Raw genomic sequence first — 15,822 nt, forward strand, 5'->3', positions numbered from 1 at the left:
ACCAGAAAACATTTGTGTATCAGTACCCTTGTAGAACATTCTTGCCCTGAGGCAACAAAACAATATCTGATTTTATGGTGGATATATTATTAGGGACCCCCAAGCTCGCAAAGGATAAGGGGGAATATCTGCCCCCCCGAAATAAAAACCCATGCCACTGAGAGATAGATGCGAGCGATATATACAAGACAGAGCTGAGCTGCCAAGCGAGGACTGCTGGACACTCTAAGTGTAGTTTTGTTTGATTTTATGTTGGTGCCCATTTAAAAAATAAAAAGAACGATGAAAAGTAGGTCAGGCTGGATGGCTCCCTGCCTGACTTTGGTGATGGGGGTATGTGAAGGTGGCTCAGAGAGCACCTCCATCTGTACCAGGGGAGTAATCAGCGCAGCTCAGGGCTGATAGCTGCTTACTCCTCAGGTTTAAGAGGCATAATAAATACAAAGATTGCTGAAAGGCGATTGATTTGTCTCTGGATGCTGTTGGGAGACCCCGGTGGCATTGGAAATTGCCACACCTTACTGGCTGAGCAAATATTAGGATCATTCATTTGAACTCAAAACATACATGATGAGAACCAGTGATTTATTCTCCTGACTCAATAAGCTGTCTCAAGCCCTTGTCTTGTGTGGGTCATCAAGTAATGTGTCAATAGCATGTTTAGGTGGATTTGATTGAGTCCTGTATTTATTTATTCACCTGTATATATCTGAAAATTTTAGGCATTATCAATAAAGACATCTCAAAAGTATGTAGAGTTTGCAGAAATGTTGTATCATCTAGTGAAAATTTTCCTGACCAGCCCATTTTAGGAATTTGTCTCCATTAGATTGCCGTCACTGGGGCATTGCCCGTTGAAGTAGGAAGCAGGGAAGACTTGACCTCAATCTTAACCCGTCCTGAAGAGCTGGGATGAAGCAATACAACAGTGAACATGTGTTGGGAGTCCAATACCAGGTCTGGATATTAGGAGGTGAAATACTGCCATAGTGTTTGGCTCGCTGAAGAAAACCATGGTGTAGGTGGTTGCTCTTCCAAATATGACTTTATCCAAAAGTCTCAATAACAAGCTTTTCATAGATCCTGTAGTTGAAAAATATAAATTATTCCCTCACAATCTGCATTCATGTAAATTATTATGAGTTCTTAAGTACACTGTGAGTAATGCTCCTTACATGAGTGAAATGTGGCAAAGCAACAACATCCAACTGAAAAATGCTCTTTTATCTGAATTTGCATGGAGGAAGCTGCAGTCTGGCTCCTCAGCACAGATGTTATTCTCTTTGGCTGTGATAAGCACGACACTATTCCGCCTCAGTTATTCTCCTCCGCTCAGCTACAGTGCACTCATAGTCCAGTGAGACAATCAGGCCAATCAAAAGATGTTTACCAGCTATTAAGATCGTCTACTCGCCTCAATGAGGGAGGAAATGAGGAGAGTGGAAAGAAAAATCAAGATCCCTAATCGTTTCTACTCCATTTTGACATTAATTAAGTGGAAATACAGTGAGTACAGCATGAGGGTGGAGAGACAGCAAGAAATTTCTCCAGTGCTTCACTGCCTATCATGGGCCTCTAAGTGGGCGCTGTGCAACATGAGTACTGTACCTACTGTTTGACAATTAGCATCCACAGATTATCTGCTGGTGGAATGAGTCTACTTGTTCTATCGCTGTAGGTATCTTAGTATGGTAATGAAGATCGATGATCATTCCCTAATCACAACTAAGAGCTTTGGAGGAAGCAGTTATTAAACCCATGAAATACAGTGAAATTGAACATTTACAGATACATTCAATAAGTATTATCTTGCTTTGTTCATGTGTGTGCGTGTGTGTGCGTGTGTGTACAATTTATAGAAGTTATAAATATAATTTAACTATATAGAATGCATACATAAATCATGTAGATTTAGATGTAAACACTTGGTACTGTCGCCTCACAGTTAAAGGTTTCCTAGTTCAAAATTCTCTCTTTCTGTGTTGAGTCTGCATGTTGCAAGCAGGTTTTTGTGGGTTCTCTCCCCACACAATCCAAAGAGATACTCTTAATAAGGGGTTCTCAAACTTTTGCAAGCTAGGCCCCCCCAAAGCTGGTTAGGGGTAGTTTGGGTCCCTCCCTTTAGCCATTCAGAGGTGGACATGCTGGTGTGTTTCGGATCATTGTCCTGCTGCATAACCCAAGTGCGCTTGAGCTTGAGGTCACAAACTGATGGCCGGACACTGTCCTTCAGGATTTTCTGGTAGAGAGCAGAATTCATGGTTCCATCAATTATGGCAAGTCGTCCAGGTCCTGAAGCTGCAAAGCAGCCCCAGACCATCACACTACCACCACCATGTTTGACTGTTGGTATGATGTTGTTTTTATGAAATGCTGTGTTAGTTTTACGCCAGATGTGACGCGGCGCACATCTTCCAAAAGTTCATCTTTTGTTTCGTCAGTCGACAGAATATTTGCCTAAAAGTTTTGGGCATCATCAGGATGTTTTTTGGCAAATGTGAGACGAGCCTTTGTGTTCTTTTTGGTCAGCAGTGGCTTTCACCTTGGAACTCTGCCATGGATGCCATTTTTGCCCAGTGTCTTTCTTGTTGTTGAATCACGAAAACTGACTTTAACTTAGGCAAGCGAGGCCTGCAGTTCCTTAGATGTTGTTCTGGGGTCTTTTATGACCTCCTGGATGAGTCGTCGATGTGCTCTTGGAGTTATTTTGGTAGGCCAGCCACTCCTGGGAAGGTTCACCACTGTTCCATGCCTTCTCCATATGTGGATAATGGCTCTCACTGTGGTTCACTGAAGTCCCAAAGCCTTAGAAATGGCTTTGTAACCCTTTCCAGACTGATACATGTCAATTACTTTTTTTGAATTTCTTATAGATCGCAGCATGATGTGTTGCTTTTTAAGATCTTTTAGCCTACTTCACTTTGTCCGAAAGGTTCTATTTATGTGATTTCTTTATTCAACAGGTCTGGCAGTAGGGGAAAGCGGGGTAATGTGGGACATCGGGTGATGTGAAACACCCCCTGTATCTAGGCAAAGGAACACATTTGTGGTCATGTGACTATTATCTTTAAAAGCCCCTTCCATTCCCCCCTTGCCATGAAGGAGAAGTTGGTGCTGGTGCTGTGGAAAGTATGTTTTGTCACAAAAATGTGTTTTTTGCTTGTAAAAGTAAATTTTCTTGCTTTGAACTTAATCAACTGTTGTGTCAAAACAAATTGATTCAGGTAGAAAAAATTGTATCATACATGTTGGTGAATTTCCAACATATAAAACCATGTGATTGATGCTAGCTGAAGATTAGCCTGAATTGATAAAAGATTTTCTTTTTCTAAAATTGTGGCTTCGGGTAAAGTGGGACAAATGCACCAGGAAGCACAAGTTAAGTTTAGTCTTAAACATATTTGAGTGTTATATTTCATCATATATGTTTTATTTTTAATGTCATAAACATTGTAGAACCATCATGCCAACAAACTATACACCAGGAAGACAACCTGGGGCCAAACACCCCTCGCAGCCGCTGAGGTCATGCAAGGAAAGAAGTCCTTAAGAAAAGATCGAAGGGATAGAGATATTGATAAGACAACCCTCAAAAGATTCATAAAGAAAAAAGAGAAAGTGAAAGTAAAATCAGTAGCCTGGGTGCAGTAGCTGAGGCAAAGAGAAACTTCACAGATGAGATGGAGGAGGAGCTTCCAAACACTTGAAACAACTAGCTGACCAGTTCCATGGCCTTGCTCCAGTTAAGTGTCGTGAACTGGCATTTGATTACGCAAAGAAAAACAATATCCCTGTCCCTGCCAATTGGACAGAGAAACAATGTGCCGGTAAGCAAGAGATCAAATGAATCATAATAATCATAAATGTGCTTAATTGACCAATCCCCATGATTCTGTTACTAGTCCGATATCAGTGGTTGTCAATCAAGCTGTCAGGATTTTAACTATTACAACATGTGTTGTTATGGTAGTTTTAAAGTGGAAAAAGTACCCGGAGCTGGGGTAAAGTGGGACACAAGACCACTTTTTTTAAATCGATCATATTTTCACTGCCCTTCCCCTGAAGACATACTGATCATTTCCATTGCTAGAAAACATCCTGAATTAATAGGAAATGTGTACATTTTACCGATATATCAGTTTAGCTTGCCTGGAGGGGAGCAAATGTAAAAAATTTCCCACATTCCCCGCTCTCCCCTAATCAGGCCTGGTTGTGGCTAGTGAAATTGAATTCAGCTTTCCAAAATTTTTTGTTAATCACAATTCATTAATGATTTATCCTAGTACTATGTGAATTACTTTTTCACATAGGACCAGGCAGGTTTGGATAGCTTTTTTCCCTTAATAAATGAAATCATCATTTAAAAACTACATTTATATTTACTTGGGTTTTCTTTGTCTAATATACAAATTGGTTTAATGATCTGAAACATTTAAGTGCGACAAATATGCAAAAATGTAAGAAACCAGGAAGGGGGCAAATACTTTTTCACAGCACTGTAGATAGCATATTGTTATTGATAGGCCTCACATGTCAAGGTTAGGCTATTGTAATTGTTAGGCCCATACAGAACATCTGTGCGGAGGCAAATACACTTTCCCTAGCCCAAACCACTGTCTTGGATGAACGAGTCAAGGACATTAAAGATTGCCTCCCCTCTTGTGAGTGTGTTTGTAAGTATGGCTGTGAGCGACTTGCACATGAATAATGAATAAGGCTGTGCTAGGCAATGGTTCCTAACAAAACGAAGAGTACACAATGTAGACAGGGACAGCACAAAAATAGTATTCAAGTGCTGTTGTGTTATTTGTTGCAACACGGTGGATGATTGAAGATGTAAAGGTAGGTGTTAAGGAGAAAAGGGCTAGCTTCAGTTGGAAGACGTTAGCTAGCTAGAGGCTAGCTCTTGAGATTACGAGCTTTCTAAAAAGACCGTGGAGCAAATTACTCCTTAGATTAGTCTTTGAAAAGACAATGAATATCTGAATGATAGAGGAAACAAAAGCAATCGCACAAACTCTGCAGGGTGTCGTCTCAGTGAGGGTGAGAGCTGACCATGCCTGCAGTTACTTTTATACTCAGAAGTGTAAGTGCAACTCGCGTTCAAATGATAACACTCCTCTTTTGATTGGTGGATCAGGAACGAAACAATATTTTATTTGGCTGTGTCAGTCCAGCCCCTTGCATTTCGCCACTGAGGGAGCTTTCACTAACCAGTGAAAGGTCGGCGGTCGTTTAAAACAAAATACTGGATAGTGTTTGAGAACCACTGCTCTAAATCATTCCTAATTGTGAAGGTTTTTCTCTGTGTGTCAGCCCTGTGATGTGCTGGCAACCTTTCCAGGGTTTGCCTACCGCCTAATGGCAGCTGGGATTGGCTCCAGGATATTGTTAGCTCGGAATTTGGGCTTCATTCTTTGGGAAGGGAAGAATCAGAGATTACAAAATGGATGAGACTGTCATAGCAGCTCTGTTTCACCTTTTGTTTGCTCAGTGTTGTGTCAGATCACACTTAAAATGAACCAGTTCAAAGTTCAGTACATATAGAGGAAAACGAACAAGTTCACATTCTTAATTCATTAAAAGAAAAAATTAACAAAGTTCACAGCTCCAAAAATTTATAATTTCATGTTCATTTTATCCGTTCTTTTGGTTATGATTTAGATGACAAACTTACGATCTTGTAATAAGTTATAAATTGATGGTGTCGGATCATGACTCTGGATCATCCAGTCACTTTAACGCTGAGTCCTGACTGTGCACGTCTCGTTTTGTACTGAGAGCGCACATTATGTTTAAATGCAGCTTCATGAAACTCTGGAGTGAATCAAACAAAGTAAACTTCATGTACTGATCATGTTCTAGTAACTTGTGATGAGTGTTGGTAATATAAAACCTTGAGCGCAGGTCAGCAGGAATGTGGCAGTAGGACACAGGAAAGTCCAGCATGGTGCAACCAACTGCTGCTTCTACTCTGAATCTGAAGCATTAGACCATAGTGGAAACTGTATTTGCCCTGTTTGTTGCCACTGTTCTTCAACAAAGTAACTTACCAGCTGAGTCACGTTAACGAGCTGCTCATCTTATCTCACCGTGTCGCTGTGAGTGAGTGGGGGCGGTCGTAAAGGCCACCATGCGAAATATAGAGTGCTCGGAGCCAGTTGGCGTTTACACCCACACATACACACATTTTCACCCGCTCCTGACATTTCACATGTTGGACTATGCAAGGCTATGGGGCGGCTGTGGCTGAGGGGTAGAGTGGTCGTCCTCCAACCTGTAGGTCGGCAGTTCGATCCCCAGTCTGACCCATCTGCATGCCGAAGTGTCCTTGGGCAAGATGCTGAACCCTGAATAGAATAACTAAGTGCTGCGAATAGATGCACTGTATGAATGTGTGTGTGAATGAGTGAATGTAAAACTGTACTGTAAAGCGCTTTGAGTGGTTATCAAGACTAGAAAAGTGCTATATAAATACAAAACCATTTACGATGATGATTAAGAAAAAACTTTCAGTTCAGCATTAACAAAAAATTGGAACACATTTATTCACAACACTGGTTTGCATGTAACCCTGTATGAAACTGGCAACAACCAAGAACAATGATAAGTCGCCTCCCACTTTGTGAGGAAAACAGACTGAACGTTAGACTACCACTTCCAGGTTTGAGCTCTAAGACACTTAAATATAGACTCAAATATAGACCCAAACATGCTCATAGTGCACAATGGTCTGGGTGACAAATAAATAATAATTGGGAACATAAATTCTCACAATATATAATATATATATAGTAATTGTCTTACATAGCTGTGCGCGGAAATTGTTGGGAAAGTAAAAAATCTATAGGGAGGGTCAATCTGCCATACAGAATGATGAAATTATTGGAAACAGCGGTCACATAGACATAAGAATAGTTGAATGATAGCTTTTTTTCCAAAACATTCAGGTAACCTCTGCAGATGAAGACAAGAAAAATAACAAACTATTTGCGAATAGATCAGGAACCAATATGCCTCTAGATGTAAATAGAGTATCAATAAATGCTCTATGTGCAATTTTTTGTTTTTCTCATTGAGAAGGTTTTCTGTCTAGTTTATTTAATACAGCTGCGATAGAGGCTTGAAAGTATTTCACCACATCAATGGCAGCCATCTTGGTTGTTAACAAAAACCTCCCTTACTGCTCCTCCGTCTCTCGTCGTATCAGCCACAATCTATCCACACACACAACTCCTCCTAACACTGACTTTGTCGCTCTATGTACTTTGTTGTGTGACTTCCTCCGTTGCACCAATCATAATTATGTACTGTGACAGCTGGAGTTTGCCTGACAATGTGACTGTGTCCCGTAATAAGCTGCTGCACAGTGGTTTCGGGTCCAACCTTTTTTTTGCTTTAGTTTGTTTTCTTTAAAAGAGGAAAGGCTCTGCATTTCTGTTTTACCTCTGATTTTAGGAACACTGGCATTTAATATAAGGCAAATAAAATGTGTTTTATCATTCGAACAGCGTCACTGACTTCCCCTAGTCTCTGGTGTACGGAGCAACTCTCAGTTGCAGAGCAGATGTTTGCATGAATTAAATATTTGTTGAGGCTGAACAAGAGCGGTAGGGTATCAACTGCCAGGGCCTTTTCCTTTCCTCCTCATCACTGCTCAGAAAATGCAACAAAAACCACAAACCTGAAATTCTGTACATATCATAAACATGCCTTACATTATTTATCACTGTGAAGCATTATTCCAGGTCACAAGCATCAATGCCAGGGACAACACAGCAGAGACCGCAGTGTCTTGTTACATGTACATCTATACAGAAATGAACGAGACTAGGAAATTGCCTTTTTACATGCAGCTACAGCGTGCAATTAACATTCATGGCGGAGGGAAAGAAAAGATTCAGAGCATTATGGAAGGTCTCCTGCTGTGGTTGTACATAATTGATGTTGCAGAATCTTTAAAACACACTGTGTTCAGCCTCAAACACACACTGGTGTCATTTAGAGCACTGCAGTTAGCCGAAGTTTGTAATGTAGCACGCCGACCAAAATGAGCTCAGTCCAAGGTCAGGGCTTCTCAGGGATACAGAAATCAATAGGTTTGCCTTGTTACTGGATATGTGCAACTTTAAGGAACTCTGCTGTTTGGTCGCTTGGAAAAGTCTGTTGGCAGCGCAGCATGGCAGCACATCAGATGCTGCAAGCTCACATGGACAGTAGAATAATCCATTGAGAGTGAATAAAACCCCACAAATAATATTCGATACACATGAAGTTAAGATACAACATTTTATTATTATTGTCTTAAATATGAACACACACGTGTCATCAAGAAAATACATATGAGCCAACAATCCTTTACAATGCAGGGAGTCAAAGAGCATGATGTCTCCCTCCGCTTGTGAACAGTCCGAACGAAGAGAGCACTGTGAACTTGTAGCCAGGCAAACATCACATGATGGGACTACCTCTTGTGGCTGCTGTGATCATATCCTGGCAGCGAGAGACAAAGGTTGGGTTTTGCATGTCCATCCAAAGTTCACAACCAAACATCCTCTCTTCCAGACTGCAATGCAAATCACACAAATGTCACGACACCTAAAATCAATAGTACTATCTGGTAAGTGCGACACAAGCTCATTATTTTCTTGAATGGTATCAAATTTTCCTCAAAGGCTGTTCGCTTACTTTTCCCCTATGGAAACAAAGACAAGAAATATACCCATTGTTTCCAATCAGCCCATGCTCCAACTGGACAACTGCTTGATTGGGCCAAAAGAAAGAATGTGCCCTGCAATCCCTATGCAGTCTTCAAACAGTCAGTGGAACTGGTCATATCAACATAAATATGCAGCGCTACTGCCAAAATATAAGCCTTCATGGGCTGTGATTCAGACAGAAACAGGAAAATGTAAGTGTATTCAGGCCTTTTTAGTGCGGTTTCTGATTCGAACTGGGAAAGGACCCGAAATATTTACGACATCCTTTCCCCGGGTTGCTGGGTTTTATCATTATAAGTTTGGCTTGAATGGGGATCGTTGTGCATCTTGCATATCCTTTTGAGTAGTCAAGCGTGGTGGGAATGTGGAGCATTTGCACTTGCTCTAATAAGAAAGCACAGAGGCTGATTTCTTTTTTTGTTTATGCCGTGCAGAAGGAAAGTGTGTTATGGAAGTTCCCCCCCCACCCCCCAATAAAACAGGTATCTTATCTTCTGGTGTACACTTTTCTGGACCATGATGATGTTATATGCTGCTGTTGCTCAGCATGGGTGCAAAATAATATTTTTTTACACTCTATTTAAGTCCCGAAGAGCCTGGCTGCATAAGCAGTGCACTGCATTTAGCTCTTAGTCCTAATTAGGTGACCGGTCCCTCAATGTTTGCCTTTACACACAATGTGATTCATAGGCACACAAGGCGCCTTACACTCATTGGTGGTGCCAAAAGTCGGCAGGACATATGAAGGCAGAGGAATAAGACAGTCCATTTAGCTTGTATATCTACTAAATGCAAATGGTCACTGCAGAGGCGGGTGTCAAAGGTGACCCTCAGCGCGTTATTAACGCAGCTCTTCACAAAATCTGTTGCAGAACCACATGCACTCTAGTTTTCATGAGGTTACAGTATGAGGTGAGGGGTTATGCTAAGTGTGGCTACAGTGCATCATTAACTGTGATTTCTGACCTGCCCAAAAGATCCTGAACCAAAAAATTATAATAACAGTTAAACCATCTAACTCCACTATTAGGTGCGAATTTAATTTTTGTGTTTTAGCAATAGCTTTCTTACACATACAAACAAATCTCTTGACATCCATTACACAGGCTTTAAAGAAGGAGCTAGGATTTCTCTATGTCTTCTCTTCTTACACATTGGGAAAAGCAGGGATTTCAGATCAAGAAAGTGAAGATGATGCTTTCCTTTTGGCTGCACGTGGCTCAGACCAAGGCCAAAACTTTAGCAAATGTGATCTTGAGGGATTTCCAGCAGTGAAAAGGCAGAGGACTTCATCCTCAGATCCCAGATCAGACTGCTCTTTTCCTCCGTGATGCTTCTTCAGCCCAGTTTGCAACATGTTGTCTTTGACCACAGATCTCATGGCGCTCATAAACAACATTGTTGTTTGGTATTGAGAATTAGCAGGGATCCTTTTAATGATGCAACTTAAATGTAGAATTTCACTGTGCTCAGTTTTGGTTTGTAATCTACGCTGCTAAGTTCAGTCTCCATTCTGAATCACTGCCAGATTCGCCATGTGGCAGAGCTAATATTGAGTGGATATATTCGGTTAAGTCAGTCAGCTATACGACCAATTCCACACCTTTTGATTTTCAAGAAAATACTTTCGTTTTCATGTTTTCTAGAAATGCACAACTTCTTATGTTTTGCCAGCAACCCTGCTGGTTTATACAAATCCACATTTTCTCTAAAGGTAAGCACTTACATGGGCTTGTCCTAGAAATGGTGTGCTTGGCTTGCAACAAATTACACTTTATTGCATTTAAAATTAAAGGGAAAATGAAAAACAAACAAACACATTATCACAATTACCGAGGACAAAGCAATAAACTGCATTAACATTCTGCCGTGTACATTGTCCCGTCCTGTGATACACCTACTGACTAATACAGTTGCGTGGTAGAGCATGGGTTTCTGTGAATGAGCATCACTCTGACACTGTCATTACAGTGCACACAAATGCACATCCATAACCAGATCAAACTCACTTCAAGGTATGGTAATTACTGTGCTATTTATAAATTGGACACATTGCTAAACAACTGCTCAGAGGTAGTAAAGAAATGACGACAAAAATAACAATGAAATGAAAAATATGACCCAGCTTTTACTCGGCAGTTCTACACAATTTAGGCCAAAAAATGTATAAAGATTAAACTGCCTTACCCTACATAATGGGTGGCATGTGTTTGAGAACGTGAGAAGAATATAATATATGCAGTGTGTGTGTTTCTCAATTTATATTTCCAGGATAATAATTTAGGGAGGTGCTTTCACATTCAGTTCATTTTCAGCCTTTCCAGTGAACTGCAAGTGATGAGGCTGTGAGTGTCTGTGTCTTTTAACAGCAGCTACGTCACAGAGACCAATCCAAGGGGCTCGCGTACAGATTTTCTCTGGGTGTGGTCGCACTACAGTCATCTCACAGCTGCTGCACACTAGAGGATTTTTTACTCTTGACCGATTTTAAAAAACGTGGGAGACCACAGATTTAAGAGATTCTTAATCTTCAGAACACACACAATGGAAATTTGGCCAGGACGTTAGACACACACTTGCGATTTGTAGGAAACAATTTCACAGTGGGAACTCCAGAGGATTGAAATCTCCCAGAATCTAGCAAAATCTTCTTCTTCAGTTTTTTTATTTGGTGGTTGGCAATCAACCTTCAGGCGCATTACCGCCACCTTCTGTACTAGAGAGTGGAACACTCGTGTGATTAAACATGACTTACACCAACGTCGTGTGTCTGCAGGGGTGGATCGGGGCTAAAATCGGCCCGCTACTCCTCTAGTGTGCAGAAGCCTTTAGAGGTGGTTCATCAGGTGACAAAGTGACAGTGCACAACAGACGAGAGATCCTCTACACCATCCTTCAAGCCAGGATGAAAAATTAGCATGTCAAATCCAAACATCACAGTGCTGGAGATGAACGATAGTGTGCAGTCTGTCTTCCTTTGTCTTGGTTGTGAAAACAAACCATGATTAGCCTGTCGGATTCAGCTGATGATTACCCTGATCAATATCAATAATGGCCCTATCTGTTTCATGCTTTTTGGATCTGGAAAGTGGCTCTTTGTTCACCTCGAGGAGCACAAACCTTGTTATTTCCATGAGGTATGAAGAAAAAAAGTAACCAGTAATTCAGGAAATTAAGAATTGAAATTTCTTATTAGAAAGGAGAAAAAAGGTGAACATATATCCGTGGTTCTGCCTTATTCGTCTCCTGTTGGGTCTGTCAACCAAGCTGGTATGCATTTAGAAATAACCACATGTGGAAACACACACAATCGGCGCTATTAGATTGTTAGAAGAAGTGGATCCCTGCATCACCACTGAACAGACGTACACTGATTTGTTTTAACTCACTGTTCCTGCTTGATGTCGTGTTTAATGGAATCACACAAATGCTTCTCAGCTGCACCCGGTCAAATGGCGTGAAGTGCAGCTCGCACACAACCCAACAGCTGTAGATTGTTGTGTTTGAGGAACAAATACTCTAAGAGTGGTACACTTTGCAAGATATTGAGGCTATCCAAAAAAATGAAAAATCTCCTCCACATTACTGAACAAGTAGCCCGACACCAAATCCTTCCTTTTTTGTTGTTGTCACTCAGCTCTTTTTCCCCTCCGGAGGGGGGGGGGGGGCTGAATGCGATCTGGCAGTTGGTGCGAATCACTTGCAAACACAAGTTGCCAACTTTTATTCTTACTGTCCTGATGTGATAGGTTGCCGTTGCATAAAATCCTCCCGCTCGCAACAAAATAAGGAAGTATAACGGATGTGGGGCGTACGTTTCCTGCCTGGGATACTGCCCTGATCCTTCTCCATAATGAAACAATGAGAAGTTTCCTTAAAGACCTGGTCTTTTCTGATAATACAGGCTATATAGTGAGTGATAAGCACAGTCTGAGCCTTTTTTTGCACAGACCTCTGGTGAATCTCAGTTATTGCAATTGTCTCCCTTAGCGTGCGGCAAGGCTGCAATCCTTTCCCTTGGCAGTAAAACCTAGAGCTGCCATGTGCAGTCATGTTCCACACACTACATTTTGGTTAAAAAGGTATCAACCCCATCAACCACATCAAAACATGTTTGTGATAAGACAACACCATGAAGCATGGGGTTTGTGTTCTTAGTTTGGTGCTGAGACAAGGAAACAGACATGTGTGATGTATGATGCTGTATAAACTTCTTAAGTCTTTGGGTTCTTGGTGTCTAAATACATGCAGTGTTTATTTTGTTAACACGGTCCTACTGAGTGGTCTCTAATCTTCCACTGCTGGTTTGTAACATGAACAAGAATTTTTTTTTCAAACAACCGTGTTGTGTAGAAATTGCATGATGTTCAAACAAGTAGCGACAGCATTAGTCAATTTGCATTACTTAAGTCAGACATTGACTCCACACAAGCTGAGTAGTGTCTCCCTTCATTTTCACTACTTAATTATAACATAATTATTCTTGACACCATTATTGTGTACAACTGTACTGGTAAAGAAAAAAAAAATGCAACAAAGCCGTTAAATGAGGATATTTGTCCTTAGAATTACAGCTTCATATTTTCCCTTCGCAAACATTTTTAAACTAAACAAAACAGAGAAATAAAATTTAAATATTAGCATGTCACAACTGCAAGTATACCACTATAATGATGAGAACAAAAAGACATGGAGATCAAAAACAATTCTGCTTTCAACCAGACTGAATGATAATTATTATACATTAAAATATGATAATACCCGGCTTTCAGCCTCAGGGTAGCCTCAATTCCTTCTGTTTCACTGTCTCTGTTTGACTTTGAGGTATTTAACATTCACCTCTTTTACTAAAAATGTGACTTTTCCTGGAGTTGAGATGAACATGCAATGTGGTTAAAATTTAAACAATTCCATTTGAATAAGAAATGCCTAATTTAAAGAACAGAAACTTTTTACAGAGTAAAAGAGATAATCCAGAATACCATAATTTAGTGAGAAAAAATATCCAAAATAATTCAGTTAAGATATGAAACATCTGTTACATCTTTAAAAACTAAAACAAAAAAGTAAATCAACACAAAAAAGATGATGAACCTATATTATGTTCTAATGGGTCAACATTATTACATAGCTAGGTACTTCATGCACTCACTGTGCATCAGTTTATGGTTCTGGTTGAAAACAAAAAAACAACCAAAAGAACAAACTCACAAGTGCAAATGTGCGCACGCACGCACACGCACTCAGACGCACACATACAAACATTTATGTTCAAATCCATTCATCTTTAAAATTTGAGCAGGAAGGGCAGGAACACGAGGAGGAGGAGACAGGTGTGTAAGTGCACTCCCATTGAGCCACCGCTACCATCCTGAACTGCTCTCGGTCCTGAAGGAGGGAGAAAGAAGAAAGATAAAAGACAACTGGTTAGGTTTCACCATAGTGTTATCACTACTGGGGGAGGGCTATATCAACTAGCTGCTAGTATTGACTTAAAGCGATAGTACACTGAAAAATGAAAATTTACTTCTTCTGTGAAGTGAAGTGTTTGAGTCCACAAAACACTTAAGGAGTCTCAGGGGTAAACAGTGTTACAGCCAAGGCAACCTCTTCTTCAGACATAATAAATCAACAGTAAAAAAACACAACATGCTTTCATACTGCTCGTGTGGTTTCATCCAAGTGTCTGCACGCCCTGAACTGCATCATCGACCCAGAACGAGGTATTTTACACTGTGCTTTAAACCCCAGAAGTCCACAGGACCGATGCTAGCGGATGTAGTCAAAACACGCACCCGGCGCGTGCCCTTGTTGTTGTGTTCGAAGGTTCCCGAGGGTACCTGAACGTGCCTCTGAGAAGTATATCAGAGGAAATTTTGGCTATAAACTTGGTGTAAATGACGCTGTTTCAAGCCTGATATGATGCCGGAGCTTGAGGACACCTGAATGACACCACACCAGCACTATGGAGGCATTTTATGTTTTTTTTCTGTCTGAAGGAGAAGTCACAATTTACTTAAACTGTAATGGATTCTGCTAAAACAAATTTAATTTGAAGATTAATCAAACCTTTCTCCCAAAAGCTACATGGACACCAGTTTGGGAAAGCAAATTTAATTTTACAGACAAATTTAATTTGTTTGCTACAATACTTTTGTCAATTTAAGTAACTCACAGCATTTAGTTAAGGTCATGCAAAGACTGTTGTCCACAGTGATTTGAACAATTAAATACGACATTTACCAAACCCCCAAAGTACTACATTTAATATTCCAAAGATCAGACATGAACCTGACTAATTCATTGGGGAAAATAAACATTCCCACTTAACATAATCAATTCATGTCCCCCCCCCCCCCCCCCATTAGTCATAATTTGTTTTGTTATTATTTATTTTTAGTGCATATTGCTTTCAAAATGCAGCCAAATATGCCTGTATCTGTGAAATAATCTATGTTAATTGGTGACAGATGTCATAAAGGCTTCACAGTCTGATATATTCTTTCAGATTGATCATTGCTACAGTAAAGGCTTGTGAAACATTCAGTAAATTAATGAAGATCCGTTTTCATTTGCATTTATTAGACGATGGTTGATGGAAGCAGGTAGCAGGTTCCCTACAAAAAACAAACATTTTTTGTAGGGAACTATAAATAAAGTAGGGCTGCAACTAACGACTATTTTTTATATAGATTAATCTGTCGACTATTTTACCGATTCGTCGATTAATCGAAACGATTATTTTTCCTCACCAAAAATCGAATTGACCATTTCATGTCATTTCTGAAGCGCCGCGCAGCGCCAAGGAAAGCCATGCGCCTCCTATCCGACCCCCTGTTAAACCTTTGTGCAGTTCACATGGGCTGCGATGTGAACGATACCACGGTCTACTTTTTTCGCTCGCTGCAAGCGTATCGCGCCAGGAAACACACTGGAAAATGATTTTAAACGATATTAATGACGGGGGGGGGGGGGGGCTATGAATACTATCATCATTTACCCCCAAACCCGGACATTGAACAGGTTACATACAACAACAAGCGGAGAAAGCAGAATCGTTGGCTGACCGGCGCTGAGAAATGTGCGTAGGAGGAGGTGAAGT

The 15,822-nt window shown here is 40.6% G+C and overlaps 1 protein-coding gene across 3 annotated transcripts in view; it reads right to left on the reverse strand.

Moving 5' to 3' along the window:
* Nucleotides 1-12,818: 12,818 nt before the first annotated feature.
* Nucleotides 12,819-15,822, reverse strand: part of ntm (neurotrimin) — a 147,972-nt gene continuing 144,968 nt past the window's right edge. For all 3 annotated transcript variants that reach the window (XM_053442281.1, XM_053442280.1, XM_053442279.1), the window contains one exon: nucleotides 12,819-14,108. In XM_053442281.1, coding sequence (XP_053298256.1) covers nucleotides 14,008-14,108 — 101 coding nt within the window. In that variant the 3' untranslated portion in view covers nucleotides 12,819-14,007. The remainder of the gene's footprint in view (nucleotides 14,109-15,822) is intronic.

The sequence above is a fragment of the Pleuronectes platessa genome, chromosome 15 (genome assembly GCF_947347685.1).
Source record: "Pleuronectes platessa chromosome 15, fPlePla1.1, whole genome shotgun sequence".
In the NCBI taxonomy this organism is placed as follows: domain Eukaryota; kingdom Metazoa; phylum Chordata; class Actinopteri; order Pleuronectiformes; family Pleuronectidae; genus Pleuronectes; species Pleuronectes platessa.